The sequence below is a fragment of the Eurosta solidaginis genome, chromosome 1, assembly GCF_040869045.1.
Source record: "Eurosta solidaginis isolate ZX-2024a chromosome 1, ASM4086904v1, whole genome shotgun sequence".
In the NCBI taxonomy this organism is placed as follows: Eukaryota; Metazoa; Arthropoda; class Insecta; order Diptera; family Tephritidae; genus Eurosta; species Eurosta solidaginis.
This window is the reverse complement of record NC_090319.1, coordinates 7,157,220-7,175,294: the sequence shown is the minus strand read 5'-3', so window position 1 is coordinate 7,175,294 and position 18,075 is coordinate 7,157,220. Positions and strand designations below refer to the sequence as shown.

At 40.0% G+C, this 18,075-nt stretch overlaps 2 protein-coding genes across 2 annotated transcripts; one reads left to right on the top strand and one right to left on the bottom strand.

The window, feature by feature from the left end:
- Nucleotides 1-734: 734 nt before the first annotated feature.
- Nucleotides 735-1,543, bottom strand: Prosbeta3 (proteasome subunit beta type-3). The gene has a single exon (XM_067763880.1). It carries the CDS (start codon nt 1,397-1,399, stop codon nt 782-784), a length of 618 nt encoding a protein of 205 aa, XP_067619981.1. The 5' UTR covers nt 1,400-1,543; the 3' UTR covers nt 735-781.
- A 706-nt stretch (nt 1,544-2,249) lies between these two features.
- Nucleotides 2,250-7,491, top strand: Iru (E3 ubiquitin-protein ligase Iruka). The gene is made up of 2 exons (XM_067778554.1): nt 2,250-2,570; nt 2,634-7,491. The coding sequence occupies exon 2, from the start codon at nt 2,796-2,798 to the stop codon at nt 3,894-3,896; it is 1,101 nt and encodes a 366-aa protein (XP_067634655.1). The 5' UTR covers nt 2,250-2,570; nt 2,634-2,795; the 3' UTR covers nt 3,897-7,491.
- Nucleotides 7,492-18,075: the final 10,584 nt, after the last annotated feature.

The following is an 18,075-nucleotide window of genomic DNA, read 5'->3' as shown; positions in this document are numbered from 1 at the left end:
CGCGGTAGGTACGCCTGTCGTAAGCGGCGACTAAAATACCGTATTCAAGGGGTTTGTGTAGCGAAGCCCTTTCAGGTTGCCTGCGCAATACATAGCTTCTCCAAACCCAATTGTCAACCTCACCTATCCGTGGCGAATCCTGTTTCATAAACAGCCGAGGCTCTGGCGACCCCGAACTGCTCATGGATCTAGGGGGTGGGAGGGCGGTATGGACTAGAAGATTGCATGTGGTCATAACAAATCGTTCCCGAGATGGTCGGGCTTGGTACCGGAACGTACCGGATCTGCATTCGGCAAAGGACCATCAACTCGATAACACTCCTCATGGAACTTGGGGGTAGGGAGGGAGGGAATGGCCTGAAGGTTTAATGTGGCCACATAAATCGTTCCCGAGATGGTCGGGCTAGTACCTTAATGGTGCTATGGTACCGGAGCGTACCGGATTTGTATCCGGCAAAGGACCATCACATCGATGACACTCCCCAAAGCCTTCGGGGAGCAACTTTATCGCTACAACAACAACAACAACAACAGAACATCAAGACATATTGGTTTGGTGAGGCGAGCCAAATTTTGAAATCATAATCTAGGTCTCTCCTGGCACCTGCAGACCCAGTTAATGAAAATGGGATAAGTCTTGTGTTCTTACTTAGTCCTAGCTGTCTCGTTAATTGTTAATTCTACGACTGATTGAATAAAGCATCGTAAGCACCTAAGGAGCAATTTTAAAATAATTTTTAAGATATAAAACAATTTATTCTCAATAAATGTTGATATTCATTTAATCCATACGTGTTTTAATTTGTTTCTTAGTAATCTTATCCTTTTCAATTATATAGACTGTCGCACCCCAACCGCTGATAGCATCACGATCAAATGCACTTACTATAGCTTGGGATATTACCTCTGATAATTCTGCCGGCTCTAAATCTTCCTTCCATAATGTCTCACACATACCATAAAGCTGTTCCGAGCACGTACCAGCTACGACAAAGTCATCTGGCTTATTTGGACAACCGATAAGATCCATATTACAAATGAAGGGTTCCAAAGTTTTCGGATGTAGCCCAGCAATCACAGGTTCAATGAAATATGGACCAAACCGATGTTCATACAAAAAATTTGATATCATTGCAGAGAAAGGTTCTGGTGCCATTTCGCGATTCTCTCTATCCTCATACAGCTTCTTGCGGAACATTATGCGATCGTGTACAGTCAATATATCCGTTTGCAAACCAACGAGACCCAGGAAAGTACGAGGATTAACATGGAAAACTTTCTCAAAATCTGTACTGATTGTCTGTGCTTGAACGCCAAAACGATGATCCGTTGCAATAGCTACACAATTCTTGCCGCGCATTGCAACAAGGCAGCCACCATTATAAGCCATTATCGACATTTTGCAGCAATTGTTTTCTTAACTTTATTTCAATAAGGAACAACTAAATTATACTTTATAAAATGCACACAAATTACCAAATGAACCAGCTAAACCAAGATGACTTTTTGTTTTTTTGGTCAACGGTGATATGTCAAAATTAAGTAAGGTTATGAAAGAAGAGTGCTACCTGACTGTTGCTGGTTGTGATATTTAATATTAAAGAAGAACCAATCGGAATATATATAAAATTAATAGGGAGTGTTTGAAAATTTTACAAGTTAGAAATCGATAACAACTCCTGTTATGTTACAAGAACATGTTTAGCAAAACTATTTTTAGTTTGTTTTTGTTGTAGTTCTTGTAACAGTAAAGGCAATTTCCTGTGCCCATCATTTGCTGGGGTTTCGTCACCGATAAATAGACCATTAAGCTCCAATATATTTGATTTTTGCGTCGTTTTGGCAAAGCAATGAAGAGTGTGCACAAAGCCATCTGTTGACGTAAGTACGCGCCAAAACGACACAAAAGTGTAATGTCTTTCAGAGATTGTCGGATTGCTACCTAAAAGGTGGTCGGAACATATTTCAATGGTGTTAGTTTAGGGAACGTTCCGGATCTATATCTGGCAAAGAACCAACAACATCGATAACAATGCCCAGAACTTTCGGAAGGTGACTTTAACGCTACGAGAAAACCCCCTTAATAACATGGGACAATCAACCAATAGGCATACAACACAATTTTTGAATATAATTGAATAGACATTTTTCTTGATCCATTTGTAATAAATATGAGTCGACAACAATCGTCAATTACATAAATCAATTGTTATCGATTTAGCATTTGTAAAGCCCTACGAACATTTCCTATGTGGAACCCATTGGGTCCATTTAGCAATTCTCTGGTTTTGGTGTATGACTTTAAAAATCTTAAATTAAATATACAAAAGGTGTTTTATAAGTAAAATCAAGTAGGAAGCTGCATTGTGGTAATGTGAGGCGGAACACAACGAGAAATATATTGCACCGATTGTTTTGAAAACAATAGTATGGTAAAAAGGAAAAATCGGTAAATTTTGACATACCCATAAGAACAAGAAATTTACTTGACTTGTGACAACCGTTGTGTATGACGTCCAAAAGTTACTGGAACGTAAAGTGAGAACACACCCCGCGCAGTACGACATTGTGTAAGAATCCTAGGAAAATACATGATTTAACAATAAATTATTTAATTTCAACAAATTTAATAGGCTATTAATTCTGGTTAACCTTTCCAAGTTTGCAATATACAAAGCACAAAAATTAACAAGGACCGCAAAGCGTCACGCAGGCCGACAATACAGAAGCTGCTGCTGAAGTCAATACGGAGCATATCTATTGCTGAAACGGTCGGTATATCAAATTGAAGCAGTATGGCCGAAGCTGTAGTTGATGAGCTTCCACCGCTTCCAACCCGCTTCTATTGCCATATGTGTAGCATGGAAGTAAACATTCCAAATACCGATTTTACCTGCCCACATTGTGCTGGCGGATTTGTAGAGGAGTTACCAGCTGCACCAAGTACAACAAGCACCAGCAGCAGCACATCTAGTTTGAATGATGGCCCTAGCAATAGCAACTCTGATGCGCTTGGACATAATCGTTTAGTTGATTTAGATGCCATAAGAGGCGAAATTGAAACACTGCTTATGTCACGAAATGGACCCATCGAAATTGCAATCGGTCCTGCCAATAGGCGCAGTAGTATGCATTTGGGAAGTGGAGCCGGAAGTGGTGCAGCAAATACGAGCAATAATAGCGGTGGTAGTGGTGGCTCTGGTGGTGGTGGCTCTGGTGGTGGTCGCGTTCACCAACCAAACCTTGGAAGTTTGGATACTGTACTACTCGATTTTTTGCATTCAATTTCGGGTGGCGAAGATGGATACTTTGGCAACACACCAATGTTTTTCATGGGCAATCCTGGCGACTATGCATGGGGACGCGAAGGTATTGATACAATCGTAACACAATTGCTTAATCAAATGGAAACATCTGGTCCACCACCGTTGCCAAAAGAGAAAATAGATGAAATACCTAAAGTTCATGTCACTACGGAATATGTAGAACGAAAAACACAATGCTCAGTGTGTTGGGAAGATTTTCGTCTTGATGAGATGGTGCGACGTCTGCGGTGTTCACATATCTATCATGAAAATTGCATTGTTCCATGGTTGGACTTGCATGGTACTTGTCCAATTTGCCGTAAATCTTTAAGCTTGGATGAAGGTATGCACGAAGGTGGTTTGACCGGTACCGGTGTAATTGTCATGGATAGTAGTATGACTGGTGCCACACAATCTGGCGATATAGAAATGGAAAGTGTAGATTTAAATGAAGATATGCATGATGATAATATGGCTCAATCAAGCACGCAGCCAAACTCTGGCAATAACTCTAGTCCAAATGAAAACCAGCAACAACAACAACATAGCAACGTCTTTGGATTTGATGACAGCGCTGTTGACTTAGATTAAAAATGCTAAAATCTGCAAAGTATCCTAAAAAACTTAACCACTATAAATATAATTCGCAAAATGATTCAAAATTTGTAGGTAAAATGCCTGTCTTAAGAATTTTATGTCAACATGCATACATTAAATATAGCATACGTACATATACACCAACAGAAATATAAGAAGTATATTTGTCAGCGCGTAACATCTAGTACTAGGAAACGAACCTTCAACAAGTGTAAATTGAAAGAATGCTTACCTTTTTGTATGAGTGTATGTACCAATAATGTATGTAATAAAAACAAATTAGGGAACTACTAAATTATAGATAGGAACAAAATTTTTATTGCGGGATAACTTAACAACTTTTCCTGGGATAACTTAAGTAGGTACCCTGTTTTACAGAGGGTAAAATATTAGGTTTTCCCTATACTAAGTTTTTCAAAAAATTTAAAACAAAGTATAGGGAAAATTATAACATTTGACCCTCTACCAAACAAGGTAGCTATTTAAGTTATCCCAGGAAAAGTTGTTTTAGGTGGTCCGGAATAAAATTGGTGTGCCGATAACGTAAAACGATCTGTAAACATTTATTGGTTTAAGTATTGAGAAATGGCAAATTACCGGACAAAAGTTTAAAATTATGTATAAATTCAAACATACAAAAAACATTTATCATGAGTTATTTCAAAAATTTAACTATTGAAAAATGGCACTATCAAAAATCAAGGGAATGCTTTTTTTGTTTAAGTCAGCTAATACTTATGTATATGACACTACTTTATTTTTGCTTATATTCCAAGTTGAAACACTGACGAAACTTTATCGGAAAGTCAAATTACAAAAACAATATTCAACCAGAGCAGGACAGACCAAATTTTGGCCTTTTTCAATTTATTTTTCACTAAATTTCACACAAAATTTTTCAAATAAAAATCTAATTTTCATTTGTTAGATAAAATAACATATAGTTACAAAAAAAAAAAAAAAACACGCCGTAGCACAGAGGTTCGTGACTCCGTTATTAATCACAACTCGTTTTGTAGCGAGTTATTTAACCACTGCCGCGGGTCTTCAATAATTGCCGCTAGATGGGTCTAACTCCCCTTTGTGCGCATAGCCTAGAGAGTTACAAACAAGCATACATACAAGTGAAATTAATAAAAGTGTGTTCATAAAGAAAAACGGCCGTGATTGTATTTTTCTTGGATTTCGTTAGTTTTTTGGAATATATTTTACACACACCAGTACTGAAACCGTATTAGGAGGGAACGTGACAAAAATTAAAAAAAAAATACAGCAAAAATATAGAAAAAACACAAGTAGTGTCACATAGGTGTAAACTCAACACCGATTAATAAGCTCAAATACAAACTTTTTTCGCTAAATTATGTACTTTTGTGTATGTAGTAGTATATATTTAAAAGTTGTGCTGGTAGTGGGAATGATGCTGGTATGATTGGTATGATTCATCCAAAATCAAGAATTATGAGTGTATCTATGTATATATCGGTCGTTTTATTGTAAACTGATGTAACGCGAAATTCGTGTTTTTCGAGACATGATACATTTTAATAACTGACTAAAGACATTGGCGCATAGTTATAGTGAAAATAAAATAATAAATATATTTTAATTTTAAAAATAAAGGTTTAAAATTTAGTTGCAGCCTTTTTGACAGATCACTAATTGAAAATTATGTCAAAAGCCGCAACTAGGTTAGGTTAGGTTAGGTGGTAGCTGCCCTGATAAGGAAAGCTCACTTGGACAACACGAAGGTCCGTTGTGATACCACATACACCAAAAATAACGGTGACTTAGATCTAGCTAATTAGAGAATCGTTGGGTAGCAACGATAAAGCTCCGAATGATACCGATCTCAGCTTTGGATAAATCATCGGGAGATCCAAATGAGTCGCCTAGTTCTGGCAAAGCTGTGCAATCAAGCATAAAGTGATTTGGTGATTCCACCTCATCATCCTCCATACAGCTGCAGCAGGATGGAGTTTCCAGTATATTGAGACGAACCGCACGGATACCCATGGGACAGTGCCCTGTCAAAACCCCACTGGCCATTGATAGGTGAGCCTTAGTGAACCTCCTGCCATCCACTTTCGGCCAGAAAGATCTTGCTACCCTGCAATACGTGATGTCCGCCCAACGTTTGCTGAGCTTACTCTAGGCCCAGCTATGGAGGAGCAATCCACAGGTGGCCAGCGGAATCCCGAAAGCCCCAGAGCCATCTTCATGCGGTTCAGTTGTACCGATGCGGGCTAAGAGATCCGCTTAATCTTAATTGTAAAATAATTCGATGCAATCGCAAGCGAGGTCAGGCACTCCCAGCCCACCCTCGATCGCACTGTAGTTGAGCTCAAGACCTTGATGGTCGCTTGGCTATCAGAGTAGATGTTAAGTTCCCTAACCGTAGTAGCACTGGATAGCATTTCTTCCTTAATCGCAGCAACTTCCGCTTGGAATACAGTGCAGTGATCAGCCAACTTAAACTTGCGGTTTACATTTATCTCTTTACAAAAGACACCCCACCAACCTTTCCGTCCAACTTTAACCCATGCGTGAAGAAGTTAACCGGTCCAATGCCCCAGATAATTTCTCTTCCCCACTCTTCTCTAGGTGGAATGACTGGGGTGAAGATTGTATAGGGAGCAGTTATCGGCATACAATAGTCCGTTCTGTCCGGGATAAAGTCGAAACTGGTAAGAAGACTAGTGTCCGAAGTCAGAAAGCCTATAGCCCATATCACGAAGCCTAACCAACGACCGGGCCGCGGCCGCCTTTCCCGCAATATCTACTGGATATATGTTCAGCATGATGTTCAGTGCCAATGGAGGTGTTGTTCTGAGAGCGCCACTGATACCGATCAGCGCCGTCCGTCGCACTGACACTAACATTTTGGAGGTGCTCGCCGCGTCCAGTGCTTGCCACTAGACCAGCACCCCATATAGCAGAATCGGTTTGACCACCATCTCAAAAAGCCAATGTACTACTCCTGGGGAGAGTCCCCATCTCTCTCCTATAAAGCCGCAGGTAAATTTAAAACCTATTTTATTTTGACTATGACTATGCGCCAATATGTCCAGTAGATATTCTAGATACTTGTATACTATGAAAATAATTAATTGCAATGTAATATAAACCTTAGTGCATCAGGAGTGAAATAGAATTTTTAATGGATAATGAAACTGAAATGATATTCAACAATGAAACAAGCATCAATCAGTACTCAAGAAGACGATATCATGCCATACGGAAACGAAGGTTGCAAAAATCCCTCTTAGCGAAAGTGTGAGCACATTATATTAAATTGTTTGCTACTGCAATTCACTTATATTATTTTTCTTATATTAAATAGTTTCTATGTAAGCACGCATCGGGTAAATTTAAAATTACAGAGAAATGTGCATGCTAAATGTGCATATAAAAATATTCTGCAAATATTTGGACTTTTAGTTGTCAACTTTTCAACTTACATATAACAAAAAAAACATAGTATTATGAGATACTAAAAACAAAATCTGTTAAAATTATTAATCATAAAAGAAAACAAAATAAAACTTACATAAGCTCAAAGGCGAGGAAATAATTTTGAACCGCTGAATGCATGTTTTAATCTAAATTTGTACAATGCTTAGTAGAGGAATCTAATAATCGAAATACACAAAAATTATTCCGCTATTGCTAATGTGGATTGGCAATATTATGGGGTTACACCGACATGATAGCCCTTGGTCGGAGTCCCGAGACAATCTTGCGCATATAACCGGCTGTCATTGGAAGCATACATTTTAAAAAGCTTTTTCCGTCTAACTCTGCCCTCCCCCCTCTTCACTTTATCCTAATCCTTTTATTCACTCCACTCCTCCCATCTTTTTCGCTTCATCTATCTCTATCTTCGTCTCATTCTATCTCTTTCTCAGTCTCCTTCTCTCTTTTCTCTTCTCTCAAGTTCTTCTCATTTTTCTTCATCCATTATTGCCAGTCCCAGAGGGTGGTATGTATTTTGTTCCAGTCCCATTCAGGGTCCCAGTCCCACTCCGAGCCTCAGTCCCAGTCCTAGTCCTAATCCCAGTCCCAGTCCGTCTCTGGTCTACTTCCTGGAAAAAAGGATCGTAAATACTAATATAGGCAAATTTATATACCAAATTTCAGGCAAATCGAATAGGACGTATGTAAATAGGTAGATAGATAGATAATTAATTGAGGATCGCACTGCGACCACTGGTCTATTGTGCCCTCAACTGCTTCACAGCACCTCATCCAAGCCGACTTCTCTGATGAACCCTAGCAGTTCACCTGGCTTGAGGGATTTGATGTGAGAACGCTCCGGCCATGCTGAGCCCAAAAACTTAGCCCTACGTCTTGAGATTGCGTCACATTCCAGGAGTATATATTCCGCCGTCTCCGCTGATCCATCACAAAATCGGCATGTGTTGTTCGATAGTATGCCCAGCTTCTGCATGTGGCTGTTCAGTCTGCAATGTCCTGTAAGAATAGCTGTTAGGATCCTCAGGTTATCTTTCGACAGGCCCATTAATGCCCCATATCGAGTTGTAAGCAGTAACTTAGATTGCCTCAGGCCTGGCATATTGCGCCAGTTTTCTTCCCTCTTTTCCCTTTCTTCTACTAGTAGATGCCCTCTGATTTCCTGCGAGCCTACTGGCAGGAACGGCTCAGGACCAATAGGTCGTGTCGTTGCTGCCTCTCTTGCCAGGCTGTCCGCTTGCTCATTTCCCTACACTCCCCTGTGGCCAGAAACCCAGGCCAACAACAGTTTGTTGTGTGCTCCTAGTTGATTTAGCTTTTCAACGCACTCAAGGACTAGTGCTGATTTTATTTCAGACACCGAGATCGCCTTGAGGGCGGCCTGACTGTCACTGAGTATGGCAATTGTTTCATTGGAGTATTCGCGCTGAAGGTTCAGGTCAGCACACTGACTTATAGCGAATACTTCCGCTTGAAAAATGCTCGGGTGTGCTCCCAGAGGCGTTGATATCTTGGCTCTGGGTCCAATGACACCAGATCCAATCCCCTCTGGCGTCTTTGAGCCATCGGTATACCATACTATTCTATTTAGCTGATGAATGTACACAACTCCGCTTTGCTCCCACGTATCCTTGTCTCCCAGTTCTACTTTGTACCTTCTCTCATAGACTATCTGCCTGAGGATACCATCCCTCGGGAGTTGAGAGATTGGGATCTTCTCTCTCAATTCCTCCATGTTTCGGGACGATATGACTTTACTTATGCCCGAGCCCTCCTTAGTAAGATTCAGGAGGGTTCGCTTGGCTGACTGCTCTATTGATATATGCAGCGGGGTCAAATCGAGGATAGCCTCCAGCGCTGCTGTAGGGCATGTGCGCATAGCTCCCGTGATGCATACACATGCCAGTCGCTGAAGTTTTGACAGTGTTTGCCTCGTCGTCGCCCGAGTTGTTCTCGATGCCCAGGCTATCGAACCGTATGTTATCATAGGTTTTACTATCATGGTATACATCTATCTTAGCACATGCGGGTTACAGCCCCATAATTTGTCTGCTAAACGTTTGCATATCATGATGGACCTCGTGGCCCGAGGTCTCATGGAGTCGAAGTGCTGTTTCCATAGGAGCTTGGTGTCAAAAATTTTAATTTTTAATTTAATTTATTATTACGGCTGTTTAAGCCTAAAACTTAAACTACTAAGTACAATTCATTATTATATAAATTATTTCTATTGAATATGCTGTTGGAATGCCATGTGATTCCGATCAGCATATTTACTGGCGTAACAAACGGACGAGTCTGGGAGCCAGTCATTTAAGGAAGGTTGGAAAGGACGCGTTTCCAATCCTCCAGGGCTCCCAGCTTAAGGCAACAAAATCTGGAACTTATATTTTTCAATTATATTTGTATTTTAAGCTGTCGGAATGTAATGGTCTCCGATCAACACAGCTAAACATGTCTTTGGATTTTGGAAATTGAAGTGTACCCAATCACCCCTCAACTTTGTTTAGTAAAGACGCTGTCAGAACGCATGAAGATTCCGATCAGCACATCTCAAAATATATTGGGAGGTTGAAAAGGACGTGTTTCTAATCCCCCCTGCTCCAACTTTTGTTTGACCTTATTTTGGTTACACATATAATTTTATTGTTATATTAATGCTGTCGGAATGCGAGTGATCCCGATCAGCAACAGTAAATATCGGCTGAAAATACCGAATTCCAGCGAATTTTGTTGTTGGAACTGTCTGTGGTTACAGGTGGCGACTGATTTTCTTTTCCTTAAAATGACCCCCAAGTATTTCACCGCGGTTCCATGTTCTAGTGCCACGCCATCTATGGTAATTGCTCTCAGGGCTGGTAGGGCCCTTCTTCTGGTGAAAGGGATGATGGTCGTTTTAGATGGGTTGATGTTAAGCCCCACACTGGCACACCATCCCTTTGTAATATTCAATGCTCTCTGTATTATGTCACAGAGCGTACTCTCGAATTTACCCCTTGCAATTATGACGATATCGTCAGCATATCCCTGGCATCTTATGCCACTGTCAGATAGCTTTTGCAGGAGTTCATCCACTACTAGGCTCCACAGAAGGGGTGATAGAACACCTCCTTGAGGGCACCCCCTCGTGGTATTAACCTTAACTGCGCTGTTGCCTACATGGACTTCAGCGATTCTTGTGCGGAGTAGATTGTCAATCCATCTCTGGATAGGCATCTGAATTCCCCTTCACTGCAGTGCTATGTTTACGCTTTCGTGAGATGTGTTGTCAAAGGCACCCTCAATGTCAAGGAAAGCACAAATCACTGTTTCCTCTGTTTCGAACGCCCTCTGTATTTCAGATGTTAATTGGTACAGAGCTGTGTCCGTGGACCTACCCGCTCTGTACGCATGCTGGCTATGATGTAGGGGCCAGCTCTTGAGGACGTTCGACCTAATTTCTTGGTCCAATATATTTTCCATTGCCTTCAAGACAAAGGAAGTTAGACTTATTTGTCTGAAGGACTTTGCCTGCGAATAGTCCTTTTTTCCTACTTTTGCTCTTCTCCACATCATGGGTATGTATCCCAGTGCCAGGCTATTTCTCATGATCCTGGCCAGATGTGGGATAATCTGTGTCCCTTGCTGCATTAGCGCCGGGTAGATGCCATCCACCCCCGGAGATTTGTATTTCTCAAAGGATTCCACTGCCCATCTGACTCTGGCCTCACTGAAGAGGGAGTTGGCCAATTGCCAGTCTGATGGGGTTGATTTCACTCTGGGGAACACAGGTTCCGGTACTTGCAGAGAGACACCCGGAAAATGCGTTTGTAGCAGGGCCCTCGCTCGCCCCTCCACCGTTCCGGTATAGGTACCGTCTGGGAGCCTAATCGCTAGGTTACTCTCCCTCTGCTCTTTGGCTAGGGCCTTGTGGAGCCTTGCCGCTGCAGGTGTGCTAGAAATTCCCTCACAGAAATTTCTGAAACTTTCCCTCTTAGCTTTCCTTATCTCTTTATTGTACTTTGTTAGATTTTGAGTGTATTCCTCCAAGTTGCCGGTTCTTCTTGCCCCGTTAAAGAGTTTCCTGACTTTCTTTCTTAGTAGTGTCAGGTCATGCGACCACCAGGGGGTTGCCTTCTTACCCTTAACTAGGGAGACTCGGCAACTGGAGTTGTAGGCATCTATCATTATCTGATTTGCTCTATCCACTCTGCCCTCTAACTCAGTACAGTTAGTGCTTCTGCTCTTATTTCTGAGACTATCCGCGTTAGCCTCTATGATACTTTTGTAGCTGCCCCAGTCTGTTTTCCTGGGATTTCTTTTAGGGCTGGATTGCCCCGATACAGCACCCAGCTTAATCTTATGATCCTGTGATCCGATAGGGAGGGTTCTTCTGAGACTCTCCATTTCGAGATCATATTCTCAGCTAGGTTGTTGCCAAGTGTTATATCTAGGACCTCTGCCCTGACTCTCGTAACAAACGTCGGTTTCCTCCCGACGTTATATATATTCAAATCGTTGCTGACTATATATTCTAGTAAACGCTCACCCCTTTGGTTGGTATCACTGCTGCCCCACTCCGTGTTGTGGGAGTTAGCATAGCTTCCTATGATCAACGGAAGTTTCGCTCTTCTGCAGTGCTCCACTAGCTTCTGCACGTTAACTGGAGGGACTGTGCTGTCGTCCCCCGGGAAGTAGGCTGCGGCCAGCACAATGCTGGTGTTGTCTCCATTCACCTTTGCCTCGATCTGCACAGCCACCAGATCCCGACTTAAAAATTCTGTAATGCAAAAATAGTTAATATTTGCTTTAAGCATTACGCATGCTCTTGGTCTCTGCTGTGAGAGATCCCAAATAACTTTGTTATTATTCACATTAAGGCCCCTCACCTGTCCCTTGTAAGCCCAAGGTTCTTGTATGAGGGCCATGCGCAGATCATCCGAGGCGAACCTCACCAGTACATCCGAGGCTGCAATGGCGTGATGGAAGTTGATCTGGGCTATTTTCATGCTTGTGCCGGTCATTTTGGCCCGGCCGGCCTCATCGGATCATCGTCATCCGACAATCCGCTCTCGTCCCGCCTATTCAGCTCCAGCTCCTGGAGGTCGAAGCCCTCGATGAGCTCTTGTGTGGTGGGGATTTCTCGTTCATCCCCAGGCTGCACGATTGTGTCCTTCTTGCTTACTGCGGTGGGAGGGTTTGTGGTCTCGCGAGCTCTGATGGTATCGGTGCTCGCGTCCGTCAATAGGTATATGGGTATTATTATTTCATGTCTTAATTTCGGATTCGCATGCATATTTATCAGTTTTGCTAGGTTGATGCGACTAAATCGAATATCACAATGAGAATTACACAAACGGGCATTCATTTTTATTAAACGGTTTTATTTAGCTTGACTGGTTGGTTGGCTGGCACGAATTTTTGAAATTTAAGTAACTTCCTGATAAGCTACAAGCTTGAAACTTGGAATATAGTTCAGAACCCGATGACAATGCAATAATAAGAAAAAAATCACCGCAAGGATCGAGATATTCACAAAAATCGTATTTGTGGTCCGATTTGGTCCATATTTGGAACACATAACACATACATGAATATAAAGCGACCTATGATGTCCGATTTGGCTCATATTTGGAACAAAATAAAATAATTTAAAAAAATGTTTTAAGTTGTTTTATTATTATTGAAAACAATACCTACATTAAGTAGTAATAATACTGAAAGCTAGAAAATAATTAGGTAGGTCCTAGGTACTAGTCATTACACTGCTCATCAATCTAGGGCGTTGCTCAGACAATTAAATCGAAGCGTTGGACGCGTCAAATTTCTATTGATAGTCATATATAAGACCAACTGATCCTTTATCAGGTATACTACGCCTCACATTTTTAGAAATTTCACGCGCCCAACGCTTTTATTTAATTGCCTGATCAACGCCCTAGATTGATGAGCAGTGTGATGACTAGTACCTAGGACCTACCTAATTATTTTCTATCTTTTAGTATTATTACTACTTAATGTAAGTATTGTTTTCAATAAAACCGTTTACTTAAACAATTTTTTTAAATTATTTTATTATATATATAGACAGATAAGGCAATATCGTCAATATCATGAATAAGAAAAGCTCTTACAAGCCATCATTAAACCACCCAAAATTTTCGGGAAGTGTATTTATCGCTAATACAACAACAGCTGGACAGTTTTGATGAGAGACTTAAAAGCGCGATTCTCGTTGTTCTAGAGACCACCTTGTTTTTAGAGCAGTCGCATTTGTTGGTAAGAGCAGTTGTCTTTATATCTAAATCGATATTGTTTTCGCTGTTAATCGATCTCTCAATAAATTGTCTTCAAACCCGTATAATATAAGTTATTAATTAGCGAAAAAGGCATTTCCCGAAGTGGGAAAATGGGTATCCTCCTAATGTCTTCTGCGGTGTTTGGAAAATGGTTTTGAAAACGGGGTTCAGTGGTCGTGTTTCTTCAAATGAAGTCACCGGACTCTGTATGTATATGTTTGCTCTTATTCATCTGTATCAAACGTCTGTGATATATGTGGCCGCATCTAATCGAAGTGTTTTCGGAGATGTCGGCTTAATCGACTTGGAGGGGCATCAAATAGTAGTCTGATGTGAAAAGGCTTCGGAGCTTTTTGAATGACGGCTTCACTTAAGAGAACGTTGTCTTCTTCTGGCTGCCTTTTCCAACTCAATGGAGGTCTCCTTCTGCTTCCGACTGGCTGTGCCGATTGAAATACTTTCTTTGGCCGGTTCGTCTTCGTCCATTCGTATAACATGACTTAGCCTGCGAAGCCTTTGTGCTTTTATTCGCAACGGTATCTTGTGTATTCGTATTACTGCTTCGATAGCTGCCGTCGGCATTTCGGACAGGAACATGAATTTTCCGGCGAACTTCTCTCTCCAACACTCCAAGAGCTATCTCATCTTCTGTCGATACCGACCACGATTACCTAATTTTTTTTTTTTTTTTGCCGAGAGTTTACTTATTAATTCCGCACTCAGTCAAAATAAGGTAACATTGTTTTCGTTGTTAACTATGGTTCCCAGATAAACGAAGTCCTTTAGAGTTTGAAATGTATATCCGTCAACACAGACGCGAAGGCGCTAATTTCTCCTTGAACCACAGCAAGTACTTCATCTTGCCCTGATTTTCCGCAAGTCCCCCTTTTTTTGACTATTTTTCCGATTGAACAGCTCGTCGGGTAGTGCATCAGTACATGGCGCCGGGATACTCTTGCTCTCCCTTCGTCAAAGTCCGGTGACGAAAAGTGTTTTCCGTCATTGGCGGTCAGGGTTTCGGGTTCGTCTTCTTCCCCGCTATCCAGTAATAAGGAGAAGTGCTCCCTCCACAACTTAAGCACACTCTGTACCAGGTCGCCAGTATCATGCAGAAATCGGTCTCGGTCTTGAAACCTTCCGCTTAATGTTGTGGTAGAATTTTCGGGCATTATTCCTAGAAGTCAGGTCTGAAGCTCACCGCACTCACGCCATTTTGCGTCAAGTTTTTATATCTAAATAGGCGTCTCTTTTTCTGCTTCGTCTCACAAAACCGCTCCAACTTTCCACGCGTTGCCGCACGCGTACGCACCGTGGACCTATAGACCGTAATTTTTTTCGAACTAGCACGACATTCCCCATCGTACCAGGAGGGCGTTTTTATGTGGCAGGCCCAAAGCCTGATACGCACAATCCAGGAATGGAATCACCATACAGTTAGTTATAGTAGGCTTCACAATCACGATGTACGTCCATTTCAGGATATGTGGGCTTCATTCCCATAACTTACCCGCTAGAGTCTAACGGCTAGACATTTTTTTTTTTTTTTTATTTATTATTACGGTCTTTAAGACCTAGTTTAGGTTAAAATAAGAGATTAAACATAAATACTCATGTCACATTTAGTGATGTACAATATAAAAACAATTTTTCTTTGAACTTACTAATATTTTCACAGTCTTTCAAATCAGAAGGTAACTCATTATACATTTTATACCCTAAATATTCAAGAGACCTTTTGGCGAACTCAGTTCTTATTCTAGGTAGTCTTATATTATTGCAATATGTAGTTCCATAATTGTGGATTTCATGATTATAATGTATTTTACTACTCAGGTAATTCGGCAACATTCCTAACCTAAGTTGGTGTATAAATTTCAATGTGAAATAACTAACTGACTGTTTAATACTAAGCCAGTTTAATCTATTGAGCATTACAATTTTTGGCGTTCTTGGAGGACATTTTAAAATAAATCGCATTGCCTTGTTTTGCTGTATTTGAAGTTTCTTAATATATATATCATTACTTAATAGCAGAATAGTAGGACAATAAATAAAGTGTGGTTCAATAATTGAACGATATACCAATATTTTATGACTTTGACTGATATGTTTACATGTTCTATACATGAAGCCTATTTTCTGTGCAATTTTCCTTTCCAGATAAGTTACATGCTCTCCAAAATTTAGATTATCATCAATCAAAACTCCTAACTACTTAATTTTTTCTACTCTTTGGATTTCCATGTTTTTTACCTTCAGCGTAATATTATTTAAACTATTGTTACTTATGATATTAGTGTTTTTACAAAATATCATGAACTTAGTTTTTTCGACATTTAATTTCAGTTTTCTAAGGCATAACCATTTGTATAGCGAGTCCAGGTCTTCTTGTACTTTCAGCATTGCACATTCTGCATATTTTTCACTTATGATAAGCAATGCATCATCCGCAAATAGACGTATTTTACAATATTTTAAGCATCTTTTGATATCATTGATATACAATGTAAACAATATTAGCGCCAAGACCGAGCCTTGTGGTAAACCAATGTTAACATCCACCACTGATGAAACCTCCTTTCCAATTATCGTTCTCTGTTTTCTGTCACCCAAATAACTCCGGAACCTTTTAAACGCCTTTCCTCTTATACCAATTTTAAACATAACGTCCAATAGCTCAGATGTATGACAGTTTCAAAAGCCCGTTTTAAATCCAAGAAGACAGACACCGTAAATTTTTTTCCGCCATGTCTTCTTTCCAATCTGCAATTACCATATTCAACGCTGTTTCACAAGAATGGCTCTTCCTGAATCCCGATTGTTCTGGGATAATCACATTGTGCTTCTCTAAGTATGCCACAAGTTGATCCTTCACCACTGTCTCCATAATTTTTTCATCTGTAGGTAACGTGTTAATTGGACGTAGTTCCTCAGGTTTCATTGTATTTTTTACTTTTTCAACAGGTATTATTGTTGAAATTTTCCAGTAACTAGGTACAATACCGCTGTTTAAGGATTCGTTAATTATGTCTTTGTAGAAATTAGCAGTATATGTCATGGCATCTTTAACGACACCCTCCGATAAAAGCTTGTTGCCGCCATATATTGTTTTTAAGTGATTTTGTGATAATAATAATATCGTCCACTACAATGTCAGTAAATTTAAATGTTTCAAATGGATTACTATGATTTACGCTTATTTCATCCCCATTTACAATTTCTTCAATGCTATCATTAATTTCAACAATACTTTGTATAAAACAGTTATTTAGGGCATTAGCTATATCATATTCATTTACCAGGCATTCACCGTTAATTAAAATTTTAGTGATATGTTTTTTAACATCATTAAGCTCGACGAGGTCTTTTAGACACTTCCACATACGTTTCATATCGCCATTGTTATGATTTACTCTATCTTCCATGTATTTCTTTTTTTTTTATAAATTATGGTTCTTTTATATATTTTCTTAATGACGTTATATTCGTCCCAAAATCCAGTATTTCGAGAAGTTTTATAAGATTCTATTTTTATTTTATGCAAGTTTGTTAATTCTCGGTCGTACCACTTATTTCTTATCTGTATTTGGGTCCTCTTTATATAAGTCAGTGCTTGCATAGCCTCAGTTAAAACTTCGTTCAGGGCTTTAGTTTTAGTTTCTACTCCGGAAATTGACATAAAGCTGAAATCGCATGTTCGTAGCAATGTTAAAATATTTTCAGCACTATAGTACTCCCAACATGTAACAGTAGCATACCTTCTCCTTTTACAAAGCTTTGTTGTTGGCACTTCGAAGTGGATTGTCTCATGGTCAGAAATGCGATGTTCACCTATATTCATTGCTTTAACTTTATCATTGTTACTGAATAGCAAATCAATTCTTGTAGACGAGTACTCTGTTATCCTTGTGTCGAAGTTTATCCTTTGTATCATTGCCATTTGTGCAAATAAACTTGTTAGCTGGTTTGAGTATGTTGACGATACATTTACATTGATATTAAAATCACCAATTATTAAATTATTATCCGCCTCCTTGAGATGTTCAGTGATGATTTCATTTAGATAAGTAATAAAGGTGGAGTCACTGCTACTTGGTGAGTGATATAGTACACCGATTTTCCATTTTAACGCGCATTTGTTTATTTTTACAAAAATGCACCACACATTCATGTTGATAGCTTTATTACAAACTATGCTAAATTGTATATTTTCATTCACATACATGACAACACCGCCAGTATGCCTACTTTGAGAGTCGCAACGAATGCATTTGTATGTCGGAATACTAAGTTCAGAATCCAAGATATGTTCTGTTGTACACGTTTCCGTACATAACACAATACTTGGTTTTCTTATTTCAATAAGACGTTCCAGCTCGATTTTATTTGCTATGATACTACTAATATTAAGATACATGCAT

Bases quoted from the DNA above. Each gene is read 5' to 3' on its own strand.
- Iru (XM_067778554.1), top strand. From the start codon at position 2,796: ATGGCCGAAGCTGTAGTTGATGAGCTTCCACCGCTTCCAACCCGCTTC.
- Prosbeta3 (XM_067763880.1), bottom strand. From the start codon at position 1,399: ATGTCGATAATGGCTTATAATGGTGGCTGCCTTGTTGCAATGCGCGGC.